The sequence below is a fragment of the Andrena cerasifolii genome, chromosome 15 (assembly GCF_050908995.1).
Source record: "Andrena cerasifolii isolate SP2316 chromosome 15, iyAndCera1_principal, whole genome shotgun sequence".
Taxonomy (NCBI): Eukaryota; Metazoa; Arthropoda; class Insecta; order Hymenoptera; family Andrenidae; genus Andrena; species Andrena cerasifolii.
Genome location: NC_135132.1, coordinates 5048721 through 5071417, shown reverse-complemented (window position 1 = coordinate 5071417; position 22697 = coordinate 5048721). Strand labels below are relative to the sequence as shown.

At 40.9% G+C, this 22697-nt stretch overlaps 1 protein-coding gene across 12 annotated transcripts in view; it reads right to left on the bottom strand.

The window, feature by feature from the left end:
- Positions 1-22697, bottom strand: part of Heph (polypyrimidine tract-binding protein 1 heph) — a 793543-nt gene that overhangs the window by 105576 nt on the left and 665270 nt on the right. For all 12 annotated transcript variants that reach the window (XM_076827760.1, XM_076827759.1, XM_076827762.1 and 9 more), the window contains one exon: positions 1495-1644. In XM_076827760.1, coding sequence (XP_076683875.1) covers positions 1495-1644 — 150 coding nt within the window. The remainder of the gene's footprint in view (positions 1-1494; positions 1645-22697) is intronic.

Sequence of the window (22697 nt, the reverse complement as noted above, 5' to 3'; positions counted from 1 at the left end):
CTCCCTGACGAGTAGAATATTTCTCGTTTCAGAGCGAAGAGTGTTCTACTTATTGCAGACTTCCTTCTGCATAACTGAAGCATTCTGGAGTTTCGATTTTTCAAGTGGATGTCGAGGAGGAGGAATGCCTCTGAGGTATTCGTGAAAAACGGAATAATTGTTGTGTTACTGTGTATTCGGATATTTGCTAATATTCTGAACTTGCAGAATGATTGCTGTAAGGATAACGAGCAGTAGTGGGGTCTCCAACGCGCATGCGTGAAGAGGAGGGGGGAAATGGGGCGGAACCGGCGACCCCCTCCACTCTGCAGCGCGCAGTCGCTGAAGATCCCGATTAAATTGCGTTTTCGATGAAACGCACAGTGATTTGGAGGGTGGCCAAAATTCAGTTTCTCAACTTCAACTTTGGGATGCAATTTTTTTTGTATGAATTGACAACACATCAGAGCTTCTAAATCCGCATACCTTTCCTTTTTCAGATGATTCTTTGATTAGATATATTACGAAGACAAAATCATGAAGTTTCATGTGAATCTAATTGTTTTAATTACTCATTATAGAACATCAAAATACGTGTTTGTATTATACAGTTATATAGGTGAGGAAGTATATTTCAGTTATTTATATGTGCTATAAGCATTTTTTAGTCGATGTACAAATAGTGCAATGTTTATAACAATATAAACTTTATTTATACCAGTTAAACTTTGAGAAGGCTTATAAAAAAATGATTAATAGTAAATAACGTCGGAGTCTTCTTAGATGAAAGCTTGCACAATTGTTAACAAGAGCATGCAACTTTCAAGTGCAGTCTCCTGCAGTTTTCAATTTTATGCAGACTTTTAGAAATGACGATCGAGATATTTGTGTAGTTGCGTACTAAGGCTGGGACTATTCGAATAATTTAATATTTGAATGTTTTACAAGTATTCGAATGCTAGGAATAAACCTCGAATATTTGAGTATTCGAATGTTATTATTCGAATACTATTCGAATACTATTCGAATACTGATATGTTCGAATACTATTCGAATACTGATATGTTCGAATACTATTCGAATACTGATATATTCGAATACTATTCGAATACTATTCGCATACTGATATATTCGAATACTATTCGCATACTGATATATTCGAATACTATTCAAATACTGATATATTCGAATACTGATATATTCGAATACTATTCGAATACTGATATATTCGAATACTATTCGAATACTGATATATTAATAATTTTTTCAACTTTTTGATCTGAGCCTGTAACGAAAATTTAAAAATCCCATTTGAATTGTTGAATTTTCCAAGACTTTCCTATGATACCTAGAATTTAAGGTAAATAGAACCAAACTCTAATCGCGAAGAGGAATATTGTTAAAAAATGAATAGAGAATTGTTTACCCCTGTTGTTATTGAAACGGAGTAGAATCAACAAATGCTGCACACAGGACCTCAGGGAAACAGGATATAACATTAACTCGTCTACTTACCGCGTTGTTGGTGTGCGTTTGATCTGTTTTGAGCTCCCGATGATTGCTGAACTGGACGTAGACGGGTCTGCCACGAAGCTGAGCGATGCAAGTGGCGTAGTAACTCACCATCGTTGTTGCAGCACCTTCATCCGCCATTTCCAGGAACGCCTGTAACAAAAATTGGGATAATCATGATTAGCGGAATCTATATAGTACACCATACCGCAAGTCGAAGGGGAATATTTTGGAAGAACACAAAGATGTATTCATTTAGGTGGAATAAATCACGGAGACGAAGAACAGATTTTCATAAATTTAATCGAAGAGAATTTAATTAATCAAAATTCATTTTATTATACGTTGTAATATTTTAACATCATCAAGAACACTTGATGACCACAATAATTAATTTTGCGAAGTTTTATTTCCACCAAATGGTAAAATAATATTTTGGAATAGAAGATTTAAAGGGACCCAAAGTTTGGTAACCTAGAAATGAAATTCAAAATGCTACACCCTTCATCATTTTCTAAAATATTTGGTGTTCATAATAAATATTTTCTGGAATTTAGTATCTACCCTAAATATTTTCAAAATAATCTTCGAATACATTTCCATACAATTTAATTTTGAGGATCGTATATACCCGCCGGTGAATTTTAAATATTTATTCTGTTTAAAGCGAAAGAAGTAATCCGAAACCAGGAAACTTTAAACCATAGTAACTTTCGAAATGGTCGACACTTTTTGAAATCTAAACGAGAATACCTGGGGAGTTCCAGGGTACTCAGACTTCCAGGGAATCCAAATATTAATATAGAATTATCTCCGTAATTGAATTTCTGCGTACTCTGGCTAAGTCTCGGTCGTCGTATTTCTTAATTTCACGTGAAACTCTTGGGAAGCTCTTAACCACTGATATACGCAGGCGATCATCTTTCTGTAGGTATATAATCTTTTTGAAAAATAATAAAATTCGTCGACTGCCTTCACTTAATCATCAAAATGCAAAGTTCTGACGTGAAAGTGATTGTATAATTGATTGATTCTACTTTAAGCAAAAGCTTCTTTAATTCTAATTTTGGGTTCCTACGACACTGCATCAACTTATACAACCAAATTCTCATAGAAAAATTCTAATTTTGAGGATGCGGTGTTTTTCTTAAAACTACAGAGAATTAAGCAGTGCCCTGATGTTCAAACAGAATTGCATAGTGAGGATTTCCTGCACTTAAAATTTACTTTTCCCTCCACGTTTTCATTAAAGCGAAGGATTCTTTTCTTTCATTCTCGCATGTTCCTTTTAAAATGAAGAATTCTTTCCCTTTGATCTGACTGAAAATTGCATGGCACTTCTCGCTCGAAACCTTGTTTAAAAACGTACATTCTGAGAAACAGAAAATTCTTAAAAGTTCATATAGAAATACATTTCTGAATAGATCTGTCAGAGAATTTTTCAACTGTCATTCACGTAGAAAAATTATTGACGAGATAGAATACTATAAAAATCCCATCAAATAAAAATCTTCCAAATCTGAAAATGGACCAGATATAAAAAATTTCCATTTCAGATTTCTTTCAGATTTTGAAACATAAAATCTTCTAATTATTGCAGTAACTGTATAAACAAATCCGCGCTTCAGACAATATTCTAGAAAATTTAATGTTATACTAGCTATTAATAATTTTAGTTGCCATTTTTAATGAATGAGAGAAGAATGTATATAAAATCCGGAGGACTCGCTTGCTTCACACCCCATCCAGCGATTTTTCGAGAGCAACCCGGGGATTTCTCCCCGATCTGTGCGCGAAGAGGGAAAAGATGAAACAGGCGTACCGTGGAGCGCATTTTTATATTTGCCTCGGAGCACACGACCCCGTAATGGAATATCTGAAGTTCTCGTCAAGGGTAAACACACTTGGGACACAGTGGAATTCAGCGGAAGGGAGATGTGGAAAAAGAAAACAGCCCAGACTCTTGAAGAATCTCGAGCAGTCGAATGTTTCGTTTTAATTACACCATCAGGGATAACGAATGGCGGTAAACACACCCTTTAGTCGTCGGTAGAAACTACTATTAATATTTACAACCCCGCAATCTATTCCTCTTAGAATTCATGGGAAACCACGACGGCATACACAATTCTGAGTGTCAATAAACAGTGGATACAAATGTTGCAGATAAAATTTTCTGAAGTTCAAAGTGAATTTTCTGTTTAAGTCTACGTGTTGTACTCGATGAGTAGATGAAATGTTCAGAAGGAAGTATGTCCCGCAAACAAACCGTTTTCCCGCAAAAGACTGTCAAAGTTTCGACCAATTGGATCGGGGAGGGCGGAGCGTCTCCCCCACTTAGACTCCCGCTGCGGCGCGCGGAGGGGGAACTAGCGCTCCAAGAGCCCCAGCTTATGAATAGCAGCCTAGTAGCTGAACTCCAACAATTTATTATGAGAAAACTGTTCATTTGCAATGCATGATTTCTGCTCAACGGATCAAATTCAACGTGGAATTTCATGGTCCAAATAAATATTAGAAGCTTTTTTCAATAATTCTCTACTATTACTATTATCATCATTAATATTATTTTCTACAATTAATAGAAAATTGCAGAGTGGATCCCCTGTGCAAAGACATAATACAGTATAGAGTAATTAAAAAAAAATTCTACTAATTCAAATATGTGGATACATCTATAAAACTCTGGACCATTATTTTGTTACACCTTATACACTCATCTGGGGACATTTGCGATAAATATCAGCCCCATTCAGCCTTCTTTTCCGTGTCCCTCAAATTCGTCCCCCACTACTTCACCCCCTCCCCAATTTCACCGATCCATTCCAATCACCGGCTGAGAGGAACCGCTGCATCTGCATCATCTTCTGATCCACTTCCTGCCCCTCTCCGGCATGCCTCCTTTTTTCGGTTCGAATCAATATTGGTGAAAAGCTGCGTCGCGTGCAGGGGAGGGAGACGATTCCACGCGTCTCTTATATTTAAGAATTCAGTGGCCCCTCCCGCTCGATCCACGGGCATAAGTCGCGAGAGAAACAAGAAACGGGGGGAACAAAAAGCTTCGAATTATCTGGAGGGGATTGGCTGCTCGCGTTTCGCCGCGTTACAAAGAACGGGACCAAGGGGTTGAATACTTAAATCGGCCGAAAAGGAATTTAATAAAGGGAATCTGCTCTTCCCGGGGACTGGTGACAAAAGATCGACTGCACGGACCTTCGCCGGAATGCTAAGATCATTTTATTATTGCATTCTGACGGTGTATCGAAGTCGACCCCGAAACATAGAAGTCCCGGGGGTTGGAGTGGAGCTGGTGCGCGGAACAATGTAGTTTTGCCCGGAGCAGGAGCGAAAATGTTTACTGCTCCACTGGTACAGATTCTTTTTTAACACTTGAATTTTATAAAAGCAAATGAATGAAATTTTTTTAAATACTAATTCTCAATTTTTCATCATTCCAAAAATATTATATTGCAGAGTCGCGAAGCGAACCGTACTTGTAGCCTCTAAACTACATTCTACATAGATATACGAACCGATTTTACGATTTGTTGAAAACTTTCAATGCGATGAACAATTTTTTACCTGGATTATACAGGTGCCCGCCTTAAGGCAGGCGTATGCAGTAGAGCAGCGTTGCCCCGATGGGCGGTCCGAGAGCACGAGCGTCCATCGCGTTTCCCAAAACTCGCGTGGAAGGGGGCGCTCGAAACCAATGAAGTTGCGGGCATGTAACGGATGGGTTACATGCTGATTTCATGTCGATTAAATTGATTTGATTTGTGGTTATAGGCTGATTTCAAGTCGTTTGGATTTGTGGTTATGGAATATATTTATTGATGACTGGGTAATTTTTTAAACCCCTGGGGGTTTTCTTTTTCTTCATAAGTTTGTACTGTCATCGAAACTACGTATGCCTGCAAAGTTTCAAGTCTATTGGATAGTTGGAAGTGGGTTAAAATCGAGTTTCTATTCTCCCCCTGTCGTTTAAGAAGGAACCTGCCGACCGACGAGTTTAAACCGGTTCTGCGCAGGTTGACGCTCATTGGTGCCGGGAGAAGCCGCTATTGGCTGTACCCCCACCAACGCTGTTTCGGAGCCAATGAGCTCACTCTGCATGCGCGAAACGGGTTCCTTCTTAAATGACAGGGAGAACAGATTTGAACTAAACAACATACATATAAACAAACAAACAAACAAATGATTGAAGCTGAATAAAAATCGTTTAATAAGAAACTTTTTGTTAATCAGAGGTGTAAGTGGGACTGTTCAAGTCTACTCCGGGCCAATTATATAATATTATTGTTTAATCATTAGTCAATTCCTATTTATTTTCCCAATTCTTAAAATGTAGGACACTGGGGCTCCAAGGGTCCCAGTTATATAAGCCTGCGGGTACGAGCCTACACGCACACTACTAGAGTTTTCCCCATCCGTTACATGGCCGCAACTTCATTGGTTTCGAGCGCCCCCTTCCACGCGAGCTTCGGAAAACGCGATGGACGCTCCTGCTCTCGGGCCGCCCATCGGAGCAACACTGCACTAGAGGGTTAACTATACTAAGCAATACATTGATTTACTTGCATTGCTTAGTTGAAAAAAATTCCCAAAAACACCCTTAATTTTCAGACCACTACAGTGGTCTGTCCTCTTAAATAAGAAAACATACTAAAAACAGATATAAAATCTCGTCAACCAATCGCGCAGAAAAAAATCATTCCCGTTGCTCATAAAAAAAAAACGCGGATCAGAAGGGGCTTCATTAGTCGAGGCTCGAAATTTCGTCGCCGAGGGGGCGGACGGGCCGCAGAAAAACGCACAGTTTGTTCGCGGAAATCGAGTTTGACGGGACGAACGATCATTCATTCGCATTTCCACCGTGGTGGTGGGGGAACAGGGGCCGTCGGGGAGGGTCATCATTTCGCAGCGACCGAGTTGTGCCACCTTGCTTCTACACAGCGTACACACGTGAACCAGGGAGCGCACACGAATCAGCGGAGAACCATGGAAAATTTGCGACGGGGGACGCAGGCGTTCGGCGAAAACTCGCGCGAGCACATACGCGCGCGCGTACACGGACACACGTGGACACACCGAAGCGCGAATAATGTCGCGGCTGGACGAACCGTCCCTGAATTTAACGGCGTTAACTCCGTTTCCAGCGCTAATGACGCATAGAGCCGCGCAATTGGGTTTTCGCCTAAATGGAGGGAAATTCTACGCGCGCGCGGATTTCTGCCGAGGATACGGCGTCCTTATGTCAACGCCGCGCGTGCCTGACCGGGGGGCGCGAGGGGGTAGGCGGGCGGCAGGGAATCGGCGAACGACCGTGCAATTGTTTGCCGATTAAGCTCATACCGTGATTCCCGGCGAAAATGATCTATTCAGGAGTGAATCCACGGTGAAACGGGGGGAAATGAGGCGCGTGCCTCGAGGGGCGAAATTCTTTTTCGGGGGTGACATTTGGGGAGCGCGCGGGTTTTTTTAGAATTCTTGCTCGCAAGTGGTTTATTCTGTTTTATAATTGTTTTTTTATTTTTTTTTTATTTTTTGGACAGCTTTGCGTGCCGTGTGATGGATTTTTGCAATTATCGTACATTGCGAGAATCAGAGTACCTACGTGTACTCCTAACTGCTTTATATTAATTCACCTAAGATTGTGCTGGTTATGAAAATTTTATTTGTTAATTTATCTTAACCCTTCGTTAACACACCTCTTTTTTTCGACCAATTTTGACATACTGAGTGGATCACAGTCAGAGTAATTTTTGAACGACTGCCATTCACATATAAAGAATCGAATCGTTTTGAAAAAAATTGTGGGTTATTTTTAAGGTCTCCAGAATGTATTCCAATAGTTTTTTCATTGAATTTGTATCACAGTTTTTGTTTAAAAAATGTAGATTATCATATGTAAGGAAAAAACGAAAAAATCTTCAAAAAACTGTTACTTTTACAAATTTCAGTATTAGAAGCTAAAAATCTACAGAGTTGTTGTTCAGATATAATATTTTGAGAAAAAAATCGTTTGTAAGTCGGCTTTGGAAAAAAGGATTTATTTTGCACATAGAAGGTAGGATATTCCACGAATATACGATGCATTAGAAAAAATACAGAGCCTCAAAATCAATAAAAATCAGCTTATGGGTGGACAACTCCCAGAATGTCAACGAAGGGTTAATTAATTATTAATTATGGAGGGGAAATTCCTATATATAAATTAATTACTAATTTATTAATTTAGCAAATGAGAATTGAAGTCTACAGTGTGGAGTGCAAGGACGAATATCAGATTTGGTTGTGAAGGAGGTTACACATAAGGTTCTCGTCTATTCTAATGGAATGGAGTTTTTTTTATACTTTATGTATAGGGTGTCGCGTTTTAATCAATACTCGCGATGGTCATAAAAATCAATGATGTAAAAGAAGTTTCAGGTGAAAATTGAAGTGCCTGGAGGTTACTGTTAAAAGGATTCTGGATATTTGAAGAATACTCGTGGAGATTAATCAAAATAGAACAATCTGTATATTTTTGCATCCATATATATAAATACTATTTATCATCGTGCACTTAGTTTTAAAGTATGGATCATTTTTAGAAACACTATTAGATATTCAGTTATTTAGATATACGTAAATAATGAAAAAAATTAATTATGTAGTTTCGAAACAATTAAGAGGTCTAAAAGTAGTTTTAGTAGACTTATCGATGTGGATATTACATGGCACAAAATATGTATTATATTTATAATTTATATACGTAGGTATGTGTTAAGTGATATTCAAATTTTATAAAACTGATAGAATTTTAATATAATTTACAATATTATTATCAACGAAATAAAGTTTTAATCTCCGTGAAATTACACCACCAGCTTCGCGTAATTTTATGCATTAAGGGTGAGAAAATTAAGAAAGACAACAATGCGCATCTTGAAAACGTATAATCACCAGAAGAATGGCTGGCATGACGAGAATCGTAGAGGCGTGGATACCCCTCGCGGTAACCAAACCCATTACAAGGGTGCAGGCCCCGTTTATGGGCTCGTAAATCACCGCAAGGGGGTGGCATCGAGCGATTATTATTTTGTGGATACGGTTACCTATACAGCTACAAGGTGTTTCAAGGAATAATTTACAGGTGTAGAGGTCTATATTTTCCCTCAGGAGGCACGTAAGGCGAAACTCAAGATTCTTTTAAAAATAGCATACCTCATAAACGGGGTATTAAAATTTCTATCACCACCTGGGCATCTCTGTTAACGAAAAACCGATTACAATAATTTACTCGAAACTCCTTCAATGAACCACAGAAACTAATTTCAATGGAAAACGAAATCTATTTGCAATTTTTGAGGAAAACTTAAAATAGTTGAATGTCTTATTTATGTTAATCTTTCATTGGTCATAATCTATAAAATCATTACTTCACGGGCGGCTCGATATAGTCGACGCTATGCGTTGTAAGCTCGCCGCCAGCCCCGAGCTTATAACGAGAATTTACTGTAAATCACATTAGGGTGGCTCTTATTTATACGTGTCGATTTTTTTTGTATTTCTTTGCTCTTACCCCCTAGAACGGTGCCATTTGACAAAAAAAATAGTTCCTGAAAAAGTTTATTGCAATCGGACAACAGGGAAGGGTGCCGACTAGATCTTAAACTTTAGAATTCATCAATGATTTGAATTTGAAGAATTTCTCAAAAATGGTAAGCCCCATCGATTTTTTGTTCAAATAATATTAAAAGAGCATTAAATTTTCTACAATTACTGTATATATAAGTTTTTCGTGGATCCAACCATTTTTTAGTTAATAGCGTTTGAATATAGAGAGATCAGCACTACGCGCGTATAAGCAATACGTCACACGCCGTATATTCAAATGATATTATCTACAAAATGGTTGGAAGCACGACAAAATTATATACACAGTAATTGTAGAAAATTGTATGCTCTTTCAATATTATCTGAACAATATTTCGATAGGGCTTACCATTTTTGAGAAATTCTTCAAATTAAAATCATTGATGAATTCTAAACTTTAAGATCTGATCGGCACCCTTTCCTGTTGTCCGATTGCAATAATCGTTTTCAGGGACTACTTTTTTATGAAATGGAACCATATTAGGGGATGGGAGCAAAATAAATCACAGGTTGAAAATAAGGGCCACCCTAATACCACACCCCCCAGGGATTACTTCGAACAATACCCCGAAACCAGTCTAATTTCAAGTAGTTTCCAGTGCTTCCACGTGTTTAAAAAATTGACCTGCAAAACTATTCACTTTCAACAACTAATTTACCCTTAAACGGTGAACTTTAAAGAAGTTACCTTTGAAACTCTATAACACCGATCCAGAATGAATTCTTAATCGTTCTCTAGCCGCCCAATACGGAAGGAGAAACAATTGCTGCCGCAGAAACTTCAGGGGTGAGAAGTTCCTGCGAAACTACCCCTCAGCGTTGACGCGTGCGGAGGGAACAGCACAGATGCGCAAGGGTCATCGGTGTGGTCGCGTGTAAAAAGTCGTTTCCTCGATCTTAAGGTCCCGCCGAGTCCAGACGGTATTCCCACCCGAATAGTGATCCCGGATTACCACGCGTAACCCCCTTTCAACCCCCGTCGGCCTTACCCCACCGCAATCTTCTCCTCCTGGCAGCGCGGAGCTGCCGCGTTCACCTTACGACCGCCATAAAGACGTTATTGGATCGAATTCCCGTGCCACGCCGTAAACAACCCCCGCCAGGGGGCGCGTAACCCTCTTCCGCAGGGGTTGTGCGAGCGTTGCTCGCTGACATACGACGCCGAATCAGCGACGAGTGCCGCTTGGTGACTGCTGGAAGATTGGGTTAGGTCTGGGTTAGGGCAGTGGTCTCCGAATTTTTTTCTAAAATGCACCTCTCTTTTTGAAAAAAAAATTTTTAGCTCCCCCTCTCATTTAGAGTTTTCATAAAACAATATACTGACCAATATTTATTTCAGTGTTTGTTATCGATATAAAATAATTTATTTTATTTTAAAATTTGTTTATTTAATTGTATTTATTATCAGTGGGGATAGATTAAAGCACGAAATGTACCAATATAGTTTATCGCAATAATGTGCGATTTTATGTTTGCAAAATAAACACAGAGGGTGGAAGTCCTGTTTTTAGGTATTATATAGAAATATGTGGATGGAATATGCACCCCTTCGGTTTGAAAGCCACTGAAGCAGGACGGTTTGACGTTTCATTGACAGAATGCCACATATTTGACATTTTTATGGGTGGTATTTTCTTAATTAAAAAAATATCGAGTGAGGAGAAGAAATTTCAACAGTATTATAACTTCACATTATTACGTTATTAACTGTAATTTTATGAACGAAGAAAAAGCAGCAATATCAATAAATTTCGGTATAATAAGTGACCTAATTTTTTTTTGAGTTTTAAAAAGCACAGAATTTTTTTTTCCTATTTTATGTATGACTACCAAAGCCCATTGGAATACATTATTGCTACTAGCTCAATTTCGCGAGAAATGTGGGTTAGTCCATTCCTGCCCCGAATGCCAAAATTCTAATTTGTTTTCTACGCGTGTATTTTTTTTTCAATGCCTCAGTTATTCGTACTAATGTCAGAGAAGTGTTGCGATCTTGCTGGCCTCGCGTGGAAAATTGCATGTTTATCTCGATTACCTATATGGAGGTATGAAGGAGCAACAACTTCGCCTACAATTTCGCGCAAACATTTCACCAAAGTAAACTCGGCATTCCTAGCAGTGAATGTTTGATCCCCGGCGCGAGCGAACTGCACAATGGAAAAATAGGAAATATCGGACACGTGTATGCAGACACGCGGGGGCGAGGGCGCCGTATACAAATGCGATGGAAGTTGTGCAGGACAGGTCGTCCCGGAGGATCAAGGAGAAAAGCCGCTTCTGTCCTCGCGCGAGTACCGGAAAAGGGAGCTCATCGTCCATCTCCTTTCTCATCTGTTCGCAGCTCCTTGCTGGGCGCTCGATCAAAATTTATTCACGCGGAGAGAAATCCCCCGTGGACTCCCGAGCTGGCACGGAACTGTTTCGAAAACGACAATATTTCTTCGGTACACTGACCCAAGGTTTACTTCCAGAACATCTTTCCGCGCTCCGAAGCAAACCGACGTCGAAATTCAGACTTATCCAATCCGCGATGAGCGGCACTCTCCGTGCCAATTTTTAATTAATCCTTGTGTGCGGAATTAAGGGTTGTTTTATGGATCTTTGGTCAAGTTCTGGACTGCCTTGGGGCGATTTTAAACGAGAGCGAATTAGTGCGTTTACGCGTTTCAGGGACCGAAAGGTGTGCGGAAGGATTGGCTTATACTTGGAGAACTTCAATTATTTTTATGAAGGGGTGCGATGAAAGGGGGTTGAAGTTGGAAACAGTAAATATTAAAAATAAATGAGGTGCAGAGTTTCAGACTGTTGCACGTTGCTTGAACTTCATTGGGCTTGTTTGTTCTGCATAATTATGAGAAAATAAGAGCTGGAGATTAGAGTTTGAAGATTTTAATGAATCGTTTAGCTTAGTTTTCCCTACACAATATTAAAGCCCCTAAACTTTGTTTGTGAAGGATTCGACGATTTTAAATATTCAGCTTTAGAGTAGAATATCGACAATTTAGAACAAAATGGATATTTCTAGACATTCGAAAATTAATAGATATGATCCTTTTTTATAATTTATTTCTGCTTGTACATTGTTCTTTATACATACAAACATACAAACATTTGACACAATACACAGCACAAACAGAAACTTCTCCGTAGCCAAAGAAGCTAAAATTCAATAAAAAAAATGTTTATGTTAAACGATTTTATTAAAAATGCAGTAAAAACTATTTCAAATTAAATAAAAGATATTTGTAAAGAAGGCTGAGCTGCGAAATGTAAATCCATAAACACTAAAAACTAGTAAATAGAAAAATAATTTAAAAAAATTGTATGTGAAACGATTTTATTTAAAATGCACTAAAAAATAATTATTTTCTTGTATTACAATTTCGATGGTGTTTTTCACTTTAAATAAAATCGTGAGGCAGGATATCTCAGAGCAAATTCCACCATCGAAATTGTAATACAAGAAAATAATTATTTTTTAGTGCATTTTTAATAAAATCGTTTCACATACAATTTTTAAAAATATTTTTTTATTTACTAGTTTTTAATATTTATGGATTTACATTTCGCAGCTCAGACGACTTTACAGATATCTTTTATTTAATTTGAAATCGCGATGCGACTAGCGACCCGAACGCAGCGGCTTTTTGTCGTTTTCCTAAAGAACGCGAGTGGCTGATTTCAACTCGTTTAGATTTGTGGTTATGGGTTATATTTATCGATGACTGGGCCACTTATTCACCCCCTCAGGGTTATTGAATTGCCATCCAAACTACGCACGCCTGCAAAGTTTTACGACAATTGGATAGTTGGAAGAGGGTTAAATTTGAGTTGCCAGATTTGAACCACCATAAATTAAACAAACAAACAAACAGAGGATCGAAGTTGAATAAAATCGTTAAAAAATACCATTATTCCTGGCACAAAATTCTTCTTCCCAAGGGTATGAAAAATGGTCCCAAAACACCCTCAGCCATTTCACACGTGCACCCCCACCCCCAACCAGACCATAAACCCCCAAAATCTTCCCCAACCTTGCCTCTTACATTCTGCTGCAAGACTGTAAAAACGAAGCCACTTTGGTCGGCCCACGAATGTCACTGGTCTTAGGCACATGAACCGCGAGATTTCCGCGCAAACGGCGCCGAAACGCGGGCCCGGAGGTCCTGTAAATACCCCGACGGGGGCTCGCGTTTCCACGATTGATGGAAGAACGCGTCCACGAGCCAGGAGGCCGTTGAATTAATGGCGGCGGGGTGGGGGGTAGGGAGAGAGTTATTTCTGATTTAAATAAACTCTCAAGATCTCGTCTCCTAGCCGACGATCCGAACCAGGAGAAGGACCGTGGGGTTGTTTGCTCGAGAACGACCGAGGTCGATGGGTGGGTGGGTGGTTGGGGGGAGGGGGGGGGTGGAGAACACGAATGTAATTTATCCGAGCTATAAGGGACGCGAAACGGGTTTCCAGGAACTACGTTTGAACTCGTCCACCCTGTCCTCTCCCCTCGTTCCCCTTCAATTTTCCCTCTCACCCTCTCCCTCGCTCTCTCGTGCTGTCTCTGTCTCTTTTTTTGTCTGCAAGTCCGTTTAAACGAGAGACGCTCCAAAGAGAGGCTCAAGGGGCGCTGGAGGCGGCGGGGGTTGTTAACGTAGAAGCTCCGGTGAATCAAAGAAATATTATATCATTAATACAGACCCCAGGGGTGCAATGGGGCCGAGATGTCTGCGTGGAGTTTCCCTCCGCCCTGAGACTCCTCGAGCCCACCCCCGCCCCACCCCGCTCGCCCTTTTTCTCACCCCCCGACCCAGCCAGCCAAGGAGAGGAGCTGGCAGAACCTCAGGAATATATATCTTGATAATTTGACGCGGCTTGTGTACTAGCCGTAACCATTGTTTATGGCTTATAGGTTCGTTCATTCATGGGCCGGGGGGGTAAGTGAAGAATGCAGGTGCGAGCCTCAGGACTGGGCACTTTTCAAATAAGCCTCCAAACCGAAGCGACCATTTTGATTTTAGTGGTACATAATTGAATCTGTTTCAGAGTTTGCGCTGGTTTGTTAGTGTTTGCACAGGTCTACGAGGTGCGCAAATTAAGTAATGAGACTGGCAACGTAGCATTCGATCTGGCAACACTTGGGACGCGGGACTTGGAGGGGCGGCAGGCGAACATGTGGAGCGCTTTCAGTACGAGTTTGAAGGCGCTAGAGTCAGTTGGCTGTCCGCAGCGATTTTTTTCGTGAAACAGTTGTTGCTAGTGCGTTCTGAATACGAGGAACATCAATTTCCAGCAACGAAGTGCTATCAGGTTTTGCTTCAGACTTGGGCACAGTGCAACGGAAACTTTGCTAAACTTCAGCAGGCCTGCGGGGACTCTGTTTTGTCAAGGGCCCAGGTGTTTGGTGGTTTAAGGCATTTTCAGAAGGAAGAGAGTCGATTGAGGATGAACCGCGCAGCGGAAGGGGTTCATCTTCAAGAAACCATGAAAATGTCGACGGAATCCGGGATCTTTTGCGTTCAGATCGTCGGTTGAATGATTGGGGAAGAGTTGAATTCGACTCGCACCAACGTTCATCAGATTTTGACCACTGAATTGGGGATGAGAAAAGTTTGCGCAAAACTGGTTCCAGAAAACCTTCAGTAGAGGAGCCAGGGAAAATATTCCCCTGGCTCCTCAGCCTCCTTATTCGCCTGACTTGAGTCTTTGTGACTTTTTGCTCTTTCCGAGATTGAAAAATCACTTCAAGGGACGTCATTTTGGGACACCCAAAACATTCAAACGGCTGTAACCGACCAGCTGAAGGCTATTCCAGTATCCGAGTTCCAGCACTGCTATGAGGATTGGAACCGTCTCCAGTGCTGTGTGGCCTCCCAAGGAAGTTATTTTAAGAAAGACAATATTGAATTGTAATGCTATTCGAATAAAAAAATTGAAAAAATCAGTCTCATTACTTATTTTGCACACCTCGTATGATAATTTGTGTCACTCTATGTGGATCTTCTTCTCTTTGGTCTCCGATTAATCATTTATTGAAACTACAGTAAATTGGATTAAACAAGGTTTGCGAGTGACTGTTTCTGTTTTCACTCTGTTATTTTAGAATTATCTACTCATTTGGTATTTTTAATGTTATTTCTACTTATTTATAATTATTTTTGGCTTGTATTTGTGGTAGTAAAAATACAGGTTTTATCGATAAAAGTTAATATTACCTGGTTGTGTCTGGTACTTGATAGGAAATATTATTAGAAAACAGATGGTATAAATATATACAATCTTATGTAATATATTCTTAATTTTAATCGATATCATCTTCATAGAGCAATGACATTCGATGTTAATCTTGACCAATTACTTTTTAAAAAAATTAAATCTCTTCTTGAAATTCGACTATGAAATTCCTTAAAAAAAAACAATATCTAAGTAATCTGCAAAAACCAGCGAAATTTGTCCTTAAATTCTATTAATGTACCTATTTACCAAAGTACCAGAAAAACTAACATCAAAACTAAACATTACAGTACTTCCTAATGCTTCGCACTACTTTTATTCTATACATATAGAATAAAAGTAGTGCGGGATATATATCCCTATATATATTATATGCATTTTTTATTTTAACTTAAATACTAATTTGTTTATTTGTAAAGTTACAATAAATTAATTGAATATAATCTGAAAATATTAACTTTTGTCGAGAACATCTGTTTTGATTTTTCTTTACTTACACATAAAAAGCAAGCCAGAAATAATCATAAATAAGTAGAAATAACACTAAAAATAATAAATGAGTAAATACTTTTAAAGTATACCTACATACGTACAGGAAAAAATAATTTTACTTAGCTGGAATCAAAATTTAACGAAAATTGTAAAAAATATTAAATTAGAGGACAAAAGCTTCTTAAACATAGAAGGTACGTGGAGGCTTGTGGTAGGGGTACACGAAAATTGAAGAATTTAATTTATTCTGACATTAATGAACTCATGCCCTTTCGTCTTTTAGCTCGCGTTTCCCACGTTCGATGGTGCATCGGCTTTTTCCTAAAAATTAATAAACAACCCCCCTTCCTGAACGCTAAGAGGATTACCGCGATTCAGTTAAAGCCCATGCTTCCATGGGTATACAACAGCTTGCACACATGGTCGTTCCCATGCGTACAAAACTCGACACTCCGCGCATTATGGTTTTCTGGCGAATGAAGCTGCTTATAATAAACCTTTCGCAGAGCCGCGAACATTATTCAACGAAACATTTCAGCGGATGAATAACAGCGGTTCGAGTTGCGTGACTCGATGAATAACGAGGAACCTCCAACGCGAATAATTACACGCAATCTACATTACGATACATTTAATTCATCGCGGTATTATTTCATAAGCTGAAATCGAGGGCGGTACTTTTTTCGAATAAAGAAAATTCGTAATTTTATACGAATAAATTGAACATGAAAGTAGTACAAAAAGCGGGGATATCCGAAGTGCAATTTGTTATTGTTAAAATGTTTAAAAAAAAATTTCAATCCAAATACTCCTATCTGCATTTTAGTCCAGTTTCAAGTGACAGGATCAAAGGTGGTAGTAGAAATTAAATATGGTTTAAATTCCTAGGCAGAATTGGCCACACTTTCACCCCAAAGCGAAAAACCAACGATCTCGATGGCGGAAAAAAGTGTGGAGCAAAAAGAAGGACACTCGTACAAAACGTTGTCGAAGTGGCGGCTCTATTTGCTTACTGAAAGGGGGTGGCCGGAGCAAAAACTTTTCCAATGCTCCCGGCCGATGCGATGGAGTGAAAAACTTAATGGTACGCGGCCAGCTGGTTGTTTACCCGTCCCAAGGACCAGGGCCAAGGAAGGAACGAAGAAGAATGCGGAAAAAGGAAAGGGAGCCAGCTCCGCGAGATGGCACTCGAAGAATTAAATTATGTGCCCCTGCCCTCGCTCCACCTTGCTTCCGGGCTCACTCGCCCGTCTGGTTTCTCGAGGGTACCGACAACACAGCCACCTCCGCTCTACGCGACTCGACTTGGCCTCGAAACTCGATAATGGATGCTAATTAATTAATCGAACCTACGGAGCATGCCACATGTCCCGAGAGAACCCTGAATAGCAGAGCTTAACCCCTCGGAACCCGGGCCTTGGAAAATAATTTCGAGAGCAGTTATCGTTTCGGGAGGAGGAATTTCCTGAATTTGAATTTTGCACTTTTGGGAGAGGGAGAAGTTGTGGGGAGCTGATGTTGGAATGTTGTTGCTATTAATGCTTCAACACTTCATGAATTTTGTAGTATTTTTTAATGGGAGGAGGTTCATTTTGCAAGCGGACATCATGGGGATGATGAGATCCCTTTGAGCGCTAAATAGTGTGTACCCAATGTCGAGTGTTGAGTACTGAATACTCAATGCTGACCGCTGAGGAACCAAAGTACCAGGAGTGTACTTGGAGCAATTGGGATACACAGAGTATGGAGATTAGTTGGAATGTGCAGGATCCAAGGAGTACCCCGAGAACCTAAACACCGTAGACCACCTAGATCACTTGTAGACCCTCTAGAGCAACTGCATTCCTAGACGTTACTAGATCATCTGGGACATCTAAACTCCCTAAACTTCCTGATGCAAGAGTACCCCGAGAACCTAAACACCGTAGACCACCTAGATCACTTGTAGATCCTCTAGAGCAACTGCATTCCTAGACGCTAATAGATCATCTGGAACATCTAAACTCTCTAAACTTCCTAATGCAGCTACGAACCCTAAACTTTCTACAGGACATGGAAGCTCCAGCACTTTTACCTTACCCAGAACATCCGGGGCACCTGGATCCCCTGAACTTCTGGTAGATCAGGTAGAACACCTAGACCTAAACTTCCCAGTGTAACTAGGCCCCCTAAACCTTCTACAGCACTTGGAAGCTCTGTAACTACAAGATCACCTAGAACAAATATAGTCTCAACACCCTCTAAACTTCCTAGAACATTCAGAGCATCTAGAGTCCTCAGTCTAGAGCACTTAAGTACCAGAGCATTTGATGTACCTAATGCACCTAGGGAAGCAAGTGCAAAATACCTAGAACACCTACAGAATCTACACACGTTGCCGTAGTTAAAGAATCTGAAGCTACAGTATACCCACCTAAAAGACCCGAGAGTATATACCCAGGACGCCTGAGGTATAGAGTGCCCCGGAAGGAGCAAAGTATTCCACAAACGCTAAGAACACGCTGGCCGCATTTCCCTCCAATCCCAAGCCTCTTCCTTTTCAAATTAGTTCGTGAGACACCCGAGACATCACTCACGCAAAAGAGACAGGTGCACGGGAAGGGATTTGAGGGGAGGGGTCCAATCTAAGTAGCACCTTCGGAGAAGTCAGCTGAAAGGAGGAGGAAAGGGGGCAAAAGTCGGGATGAAAAAGTTTCGTTGAAAGTTCCGCGGATAGATCGTCGGCGGCGAAAGGGGGCAAGTGAAAAACGTAGCGAATAAGAGACGACGGGAAAGAGTCCCTCCCGGGGGAAAAGGGAAAATGCTGTCTCACAGTTGGCCAATAGGAATCGAAGCCACAGAAAAGCCCTCAGCGAGAACTCCTGCGCTGCCCTTTCTGCCCTTTCCCTGCAATTTCCTCCTTTCTTTCTATTTTTATTTCTGCCCCTCGCGTGCCTCTGGCCCGTCATCCGTCGGGAAAGTCATAGGAAGCCGAAAAGCCGATCGTGTGGCTACTCCGTGGCTCACGATTCTGTCCCTTTTACCGCGAGACATTTTCCTGTCCATTGTTCTGATGCGTTCTAGTACAGGCTCCCCGAGAGCTTCTCCAAATCCATTTTCAGTGATTGATTCTTCAGCGTTGGTAGTTGCGATAGGGACGTTTAAGGGGATGTTACATTCCTAAGTGAATGGGGAATTTCCGTTTCCGAAATGCTTACTTAGCAATACAGGAAGAAGTTATTCAAGCTGTGTACTTGAGGAAGAAAGGGAAAGGTATTAGTTGCAGGAAAGCTTGAAGATTAAGTACTATGAGGTCTACCTGACTACTAGGGTTATACTGAAATTGTAAAGCTTCTTTTCATCGACAAATCTCTTTCAGAAGTGTCTTCGAAACAAAGGATTCCTTCCCCAAAACACTTTGAGGTGTCTGCTACCTAGCTAGCTCTACTAGGTACCTTCATCCGAGCTCTGAGAATGCACCTTTCTGATAACTTCTCCGTTCTCCATCTGTGTTTCAGCTTTGCTCATGTTAATCTTCACCAACCAGTAACCACAACTCCCAACCAAGCAGCTGATAAATTAGTAATATCTACGCCAAAATGGTGTGCAGGATAGGTACCTCAACTGACGTATAAGCAATACCTAGTAGCAAATCTGATCATACCAGGATACACTCATTTCCAAAGTCTCTAATTTAAGAGTCCTGATTACTACTTGTACATATCCCAGCAGTACTAGTTGTGGCTATAAAAAGGGCAAGAGGTATTGCATATCATCCCCTTCCTAACCCCTTTGTTCTTTCTTACACTTAAAACCCAACTAGAAGGCGTAACGGACATCCATAAGAACACAACGTAGCAATTAAAAACGATTTCTTCCGAAACCTTCCGCCTCTGCTATTCCTCACGGAAATTACGAATGGAGCGCTGCCTAAAATCTACCTCAGAATACTTTGAAGGAGACCGCCTTTGAGGTTCTTTTTGTTTAAAAGAATGAATGGTCTATATAACATTTCCCTTTTGTTTACAGTCACACCTGTATTCCGCGCTAGTATTCTCCAAAATTTCCAAAGACCTCCACAGGCTCCTCCGGGACCCCGCTCGGTGTGCGCGCAACAGGGATAACGTCAGGACTGTATCAGGGGAGCCTCGCCCGGCGAGTTTGCTTGAATTTAACGGGGCACAGAAACAGGCCAGCCACGTACAAGCGGCGTCGTGCCGACGAGTCAATCTCGGTCGGGGCTAACTTTTCAATTTTCCGTCGCGCAACTTCGTGTGCATGCACGTACAGGGGGGCCATGGGCGAGCTATGGCCCGCGACGCCGCCGTGTGCGAGCGTCGCTCAATTTCCTCGGTGACGAGCCAGCCGACTACCTGTAGACGGATCGATTTATCACGGTCTATAATTGAACGGAAGCAATTTATTAATCGGCCTCGCGCGCGCTCAGGTCGATTCCGCGCCGCTGGACACTGGGCGATTCTTTTATTCCGTCCGCGCAGCTCTCCAGAATCGGGGCGCCTCGAAAAATGGGTCCTGGCCTAATTTCGCTTCGACAGAGAGAAACGACCCTTTTGACCCGCTCCTACGCTTCCGCGGGATCGCTGGGATTTATGACGCATCGCGTTTGTCGCTCTCGAGGAGCATGCACGTACCTGAGTTACGGGCAACGAGCGGGGAATTGGATCCTGACCTTTGTGAATTTTATTCGGCTTCGTGTGACGTTATCGAGATGCCGTTGGATTCTTTCGAACAGCGTTTGATCAGGTTAGGGGTTGGCAATTGAAGGGACTTGGTAGAAAATACTGTAAGTGCCAACAATCAAATTCTATACTATATCTAGTATTACCATTGGCACATGAAGTGTACTCTTTCATTCTGAAGAGTGAAGACGCGATAGGGAAGTTTCCTTGTGTTTGGTGACATTTTGATAGCTTTGCGCAGATCATGCCATTCCATGATCCTGTGAGATTAATTGTTCAGTTGAGGGGGTGATGGGTCCCTCATAGGATGCACGTTCAATGCAGCAACGAAAAGCATTCAATGTCATTTCAGTTCTCTGTCTTTGTGGCTGTGCCATGAAGGATTGCAGCTGTAATACCTATTTTGTTTTTGGCTTCTTGACTTTGCTTTCTGTTTAGTTAATTCAATTGTAATGTTCTGCCCCTGCTCTGTGCCATGTTCTTGTTTCCACTGTTGCAAAATGCACAAGTGTAAACCCATGCAAGAGTAAATAAATAAATAAAAATTCCAGAACTACAATCACCCACGATCTCATAAGAGTAGAACCGTCAGAATGTCGTACAGAATTGAAATGAATTCCTAATCGACAAGGCTTCCAGCGCATAAATCACTGTCACTCGCCAGATGTATCGAATCACTGGGCCGTTCGTGGGGGCGAGCGTTCCATGAACGCGTCCCAAACGGTTCCGTTTGACGAAGTTATCGTGGCTGGTCGGACGAAAATTCGGCGTTCTGCCAGGCAACCGAGTTAAGCGACAGGATCAATGCCGAGGTTAGACCGAGCTGGTCTTAAGCGAGTTACTTTAATCCAATCGCAAACAGGATGAGATCCGATTAACCCATGTTAGCTAGCTATTTCCAGCGATCCCGACACGCGTAGCTGCCTCGCCCCGATCTTCCGTCAGCTTCTGCTGCGTTAGACAGATTGCTGTTGCTTCTCTCGATTGTAGAATGCCGTTGAAATGTCCTTTCGAGGACCATTGTACCACGGTTATACTTTTGCCGCGATCAGGAGAGGTTGCTTGGACGATGAAAGGAGTTCGTTTTGAGACTGAAAGGGTTTAGCCGGGTAAGCATAGAGAAAGCGGTCCCAGCACCAATTTTGGTATTTACGTATATAATGCTCTTATAACACTCTCTCCAAATAATGATCTTTGCCTTTAACCCCACCTGATTTGGGGATAACAACCCCAAACTTTACCATTTTTTCTCTCAGAAACTATTTAAGATATTTGAATGCTTCAAGATGTACACTCTAAGCTCTACTAAAATGGTCCTCTTCTTTCATGAATAATAAATAAGGAAATTACTGTAGACTGATATAACTATCTAACTATAATCAAATTCCCAGATGGCTACCTACTCAGATAGATCCATGAAATATTTTTAAAGCTTTTTCCCATGAGCAGGGCGGATTTGTATATAGGTTGAGTAGGCTGCAGCCTGGGTCGGTGAATTTTGGAGGGAAGAAATTTAAAAATATAGCAAAATGTTTTTCTCAGTAACTTTTTATTTTTTATTCTTAAGATAACATGACTATCTACTTCCCCGAACACCGAAACTGAAGGGAGACCTTTAAACACAGAGGCTTGAGACAACTTTAACAAAAAATTCACTTTTTCTTTCATGTAGTAAATTAGGAATGACTCATATGTGAGTTGTCATATTGAATTAATATTAAAATTGTCTCAACTCTTTTAAGTTAAAATATTTAATGATTTTTCACGAAAAGGGCACCGAGGGGCGCCAATCCCCAAATCCGCCCCTGCTCATGAGAAAAAATAAACAGAAATTAAGCAATGAGTCACGTGAGAACTACCTTCCTCGGGACATCTTTTTGCGAATTCCTTAGCGGTTGCGTGCATATTGTCGAAAATAGGTCAAACTCTGACGCACCAAAACCATAAACCGGAACAATAAAATTCTCTTTCGCCCCATCAGCTAACGTCCCCGCCACTCAAAACGTCAAAACAAAGGCCAGTGTATGAAAAAGGCCATTATACTCAATTTTTCATCGGGCACGGAACAAGCTCCGTACCGGAAAAAAGGGCAACATTTCCGCACAGAAAATTTCACAGAAACATCAAACGTCCCCGTGAGCCATAAAAAGTCCCCCGATTTTCGAG